Source organism: Bison bison, unplaced genomic scaffold (genome assembly GCF_000754665.1).
Source record: "Bison bison bison isolate TAMUID 2011002044 unplaced genomic scaffold, Bison_UMD1.0 scf7180017864181, whole genome shotgun sequence".
Classification (NCBI taxonomy): domain Eukaryota; kingdom Metazoa; phylum Chordata; class Mammalia; order Artiodactyla; family Bovidae; genus Bison; species Bison bison.
The window spans coordinates 5,902,401-5,907,399 of NW_011494753.1; the positions used below are offsets into that span (position 1 = coordinate 5,902,401).

Sequence of the window (4,999 nt, forward strand, 5' to 3'; positions counted from 1 at the left end):
CCCATCCCACCCCTCCAGGTTGTCACGGAGCACTGGGCTGAGCTCCCGGTGTCACACGGCAGATTCCCACTGGCTCTCTATTTTACATACGGTGTGTATATGCTTCCATGCTACTCTGTCAATTCGCCCCACCCTCCCCTTCCCACACCATGTCCACAAGTCTGTTCCTGAAGTCTGCGCTGGAATGCTTTTAGTAACGCTGTGTGATTCTGGTGTTCTGTTTTTCTTTTTTCTTTTTTTTCTTTTTTTTGGTGTTCTGTTTTTCTAAGGCATAGTTAGCTTTGGCTAACAGGATTAACTGTTTGAATTTGATCTTCAGTAACTTTGTTTCTGAATTCTATGGTCATCTGCAGGCACAACTGCATTGTAATTTATCAAAAGTGAATTTAGTTTTTTAAAGAATGACTCTAATGTAGGCTTTATAAATACACCCAAGATATTTTTCTAGAATCCTCTTGTTGTTCGCTTACAAGAGAATGTTAGTGAACTTAATAGCAATAATGTCTCAGGTGTTATGCATTATACATCAGATATATGTCTAGTATTTAATAATATGCTTAATTTCTTAAAAACAAAATTTGCTCCAAACATTGTTATACAAAAATAACTCACTAGGTCCTTATTTAATTTTTAAAATGCAAGAATTAAACTATGAATACATTTTATTAATGTGTTATTGAACTGGTGTTCTTTTCAAAATATTTCAGTCTTGTCACTATTCTTTATTTCTCTTGCATAATATTTTTAAAGGTATGACTATGATTTTTTATAATTGAATTTACTTTTAATAGTTGCATTAAAATTATATGAATTTTCTCACAGGTACAGAAAACAAACTAGAGGTTACCAGTGGTGAAAGGGAAAAAGGGGGCAAGACAGGCCAGGGGATTAAGAGGTACAGGTTACTATATGTAAAAATGCTATCAGGATATATTATACAGCACAGGAAATATTTTTTTAAATGTGTATCTTTTTGGCTGTGCCAGGTCTTCATTACTTTCTTAGTTTCAGAGAGCAGGGGTGCTCTTTGTTGTGGAGCACAGGCTCCAGGGCATGCTGCCTCAGTAGCTGTGGAGCATAGGCTTAGTTGCTCCTCAGAAAGTGAATATTCCCGGACTGGGGATTGAACCCCTGTCCCCTGCATCAGCAGATGGATTCCTATCCACTGTGCCACCAGAGAAGTCCCTAGCTGATATTTTACAATAACTTAAATGGAGTATAATCTATAAAAATTTTGAATGACTATTGTATACCTGAAACTAATATTATATTGTAAATAAAAAGAAAATAAAATAGTACCTAACATAAAATATGTATATGAATTCTAATCTCGAAAACTTTGTTAAATGGAAAAATTTCTAGCAGGTGTGGTAAGCAGATGGAATTAATCTGGTAAAATACCAGCCCTCTCCCTCAAAGGGACATTGACATATGTTTCTAATAAACTTTAAAAAAAATTTTACTCAAGTATAGTTGATTTACAATGTTGTATTAATCTATAAACTTTTAATACTTGTGAAACATAAAGTTTCTATTTGATGTAAGTATCTAGTTAAATTAGTTTATAAGGTGAAGCCATCAAAGGAGTCTTAAAAAATACAGATATTAGGTAATAGTATGGATTGAGATAGGATTTATTTATTTGGCCAATCAGTGCAGCATGTGGGACCTTAAATCCCCGACCAGGACTCAAACCCACACTCCCTGCATTGGAAGTTCAGAGTCTTAACCACTGGACCACCAGGGAAGTCCCTAGACTGTATTTAATGAATGTCTGCAAAGTGTTGTACAGCAGGGTCAGGGCACCTTCCATGAGACCAGTAAAGGGGGTTTATTTTCAAGGAAAAAACTTGAAAGTAGAGAAGCTGTAGGGTTTTATAATCCTCTAAATTTTACATTATCCTGAAACTTTGGTGCACAGTTCCTATAGAAGACTCTGTGCTTCATAGCAGGGGCTAAGGAAGCCCATGGTCAAGGACATGGCCTGTTGAGTAGGACCCTCTGGTGCTCAGGGCCTGGTCTCAGCCTGCCTTTTCCTTGAGGTCGCTCACACCTGCTGAGCCAGCTCTCTGCTTGGGCTGCAAAAACGGGGAGGGAATGCGCTCTCTGCTGGCAGATCTGAACTCATGTTATTGTTGTTCGGTTGCTAAGTCATGTCCGACTCTTGGTGACTCCATGGACTGCAGAATGCCAGGCTCCTCTGTCCTCCACTATCTCCTGGAGTTTGCTCAAATTCATGTCCATTGAGTTGGTGATGCCATCCAACCATCTCATCCTCTGCCATCCCCTTCTCCTTTTGCCTTTAGTCTTTCCCAGTATCAGGGTCTTTTCTAATGAGTCAGTTCTTCGCATCAGGTGGCCAAAGTATTGTAGTTTCAGCTTCAGCATCAGTCCTTCCAATGAATATTCGGGGTTGATTTCCTTTAGGATTGACCGGTTTGATCTGAACTCATGAGCTTAGGTTAAAATGGTCCCTAGGAAATCCAGAACTAAATAAAGCAAGTGAGGCGAGGAAGAAGATTAACAGCTGTTGAATGTATATTATTCTGAACCAACTTTTCATTTGTCATGAGATTAACTTCAGGCTGGATTGTCTTTAAAAATTAAAACAAACACTCCTGGGCCAGAATAATTAATAGAAATAACTATATATAGTAAGAATTAAAAATATTTTTAAAGTTTATTGTAAGATATGCAAGTACTATATTTTATTAAAAATTGATTAAAATAAGCCACTTGTATTATAAGTTGACGTGTAAATTTACAAATTGTGTCTTAATTATTTAACATTGGTTTTTGGTTTTTTTTTGGTACAGGTTGTTGAAGATTGGAAATTCATAGCCCAGGTTCTTGATCGGATGTTTCTGTGGACTTTTCTTCTGGTTTCAGTTGTTGGATCTCTTGGGCTTTTTGTTCCTGTTATCTATAAATGGTCAAATATAATAGTACCAATTCATATTGGAAATGAAAGTAAGTGACACTTTCCAAGGGGTTGTAGTAGGAATTTAGTTAAAAGGCACATATTTCTTATGGCACCTATGAATTACAAAAATGTAAATTGTGTTTAAAATTTGATGCAACCAGCATCAGTTTATCTCAATAGATTGCCCATTAAAATATTTAGCTGCATGACTGAAGTAGTAACTGAGTGAATAATATTTGATCTTCTAAAAATAAGAGCACAAAATATTATCTAAACTGAACTAATAAAAATCTAATGTTTGTATCCTGGCAAATAATTCTACTTTGTAATCAGCAGTGAAGTTCATCTTTTGACTGTGCTGGAAAATCCTGTTGTATTTGAAGACTGATTTCATTTGGTAAAAGTACACATTTAAAAATTCTCTCTGTCCTGTATTTACTGCATAACAGCTACAGTATACTGCTGTTTTAAATAAGCTGGCTACTTGGTATGATAATGATTGAATATGATGCAGCTTTTTTATAACCAGTATTTTTAAAAAATGAAAAATGGGAATTGGGAATTCCTTTAAGGCTTACTTTATTTTGTAGATGCTGAAACTAAACAATTATTAACTATTTTTACAGCTTACCTTCCATTATCAGGTCATACAATAGACAATTCCTATGGATGTGCAGTATAGCATATCCCTAACATTATTTCAATTCTCTTGTCTACTTTTTGCACAATTAATAGGACCACCTTTTTATATAAATTCTGGTAGCATCTTTTGATCCTTGACCTTAGAAGTGTCCACTACAACTAAGTGAATCCCATTTTAAGAACACATCTGTGTATACTACTGAATTGTTCTGTGAGAAAACCATCTTCTAATATTAAAGGTGATATTCTAATTATGTATAAGCACACTGTTACATACCTGTGATGTTTCAGTTTTACCTCTTTCCTTCCAAAAATTACAGTACAGTAGTAGAATATTAGAGTTGTGAGGGCCTCTAGATGTAATCTAGTCTTAGCCTATTACTACTTATTCAGTAGAGTATCATGTATCGCAGGTAGACAAGTTAAAATTTCATCTCTAAATTTTCCTGATTCAGCTATGACCAGGAGGAAAATACTGATAGAAATCTTGCATTCAATTTAGAGTTCTTAGCTCTTGACACAACAGATACCTTATTTATTTTTAGTAAGCAACAGGTCTAAGTTCAAGTCAACACTCTTTGGAAGGCAGAGGGGATCCTATCTAATTTGCATTTTATTGTAGGCAGGTGTTTAATGCTATTTAATGAGTGACAGTCTCCTGATTTGATGAGTTTAAATAAGTCTGTTGGTTGTCACAGCTTGTCTATATCCCCGATCCTTCTTCTTATATCTCCATTACCCTTACTTTAAAAAGTGAAAGTCATTCAGTCGTGTCCGACTCTTTGGGACCCCATGGACTGACTATACAGTCCATGAGATTCTCCACGCCAGAATACTGGAGTGGGTAGCCTTTCCCTTCTCCAGGGGATCTTCCCAAACTCAGGTCTCCTGCATTGCAGGTGAATTCTTTACCAGCTGAGCCACCAAGGAAGCCCAGGAATACTGGAGTGGTACCCTATCCCTTCTCCAGTGGATATTCCTGAGCCAGGAATCGAACTGGGGTCTCCTGCATTGCAGGTGGATTCTTTACCAGCTGAGCCACCATGGAAGCCTTACTTAAAAAATGTACATGTAAATACATTTTATAGAAATCTCTTTTAGCTTATTGAAACATGAGTCACGGTGGGCTGCAATTTTGTCAGTTTTGTTTTTGCATAGGAAAAACATCATAATGACTAGTGAGAAGATTAAAACAGTCTCTAAATCATCATCTTTTGCCAGTACTCAGATTCAGAAGTAGAGTATGGGATATGCTCTGTTTAATAATTTATCTAAAGCAATGGTTCTCAACCAGGGGCAGTTTTGTCTCTGAGGGGACACTTAAAATCCTTGGAGACATCTTTGGTCATTGTACCTGGCAAGGGGTGGGGTTATGTTATTGGCATCTAGTGGGTAGGGGCCAGGGTGCTACTAAAGATCCTACAGTGTACAGGA

The 4,999-nt window shown here is 36.7% G+C and overlaps 1 protein-coding gene across 1 annotated transcript in view; it reads left to right on the plus strand.

Moving 5' to 3' along the window:
• CHRNA5 (cholinergic receptor, nicotinic, alpha 5 (neuronal)) overlaps nt 1-4,373 on the plus strand; it is a 31,390-nt gene extending 27,017 nt beyond the window's left edge. The window contains exon 6 of the mRNA XM_010843288.1: nt 2,817-4,373. Within this exon, the coding sequence (XP_010841590.1) occupies nt 2,817-2,978 (162 nt within the window). The 3' untranslated portion in view covers nt 2,979-4,373. The remainder of the gene's footprint in view (nt 1-2,816) is intronic.
• Nucleotides 4,374-4,999: the final 626 nt, after the last annotated feature.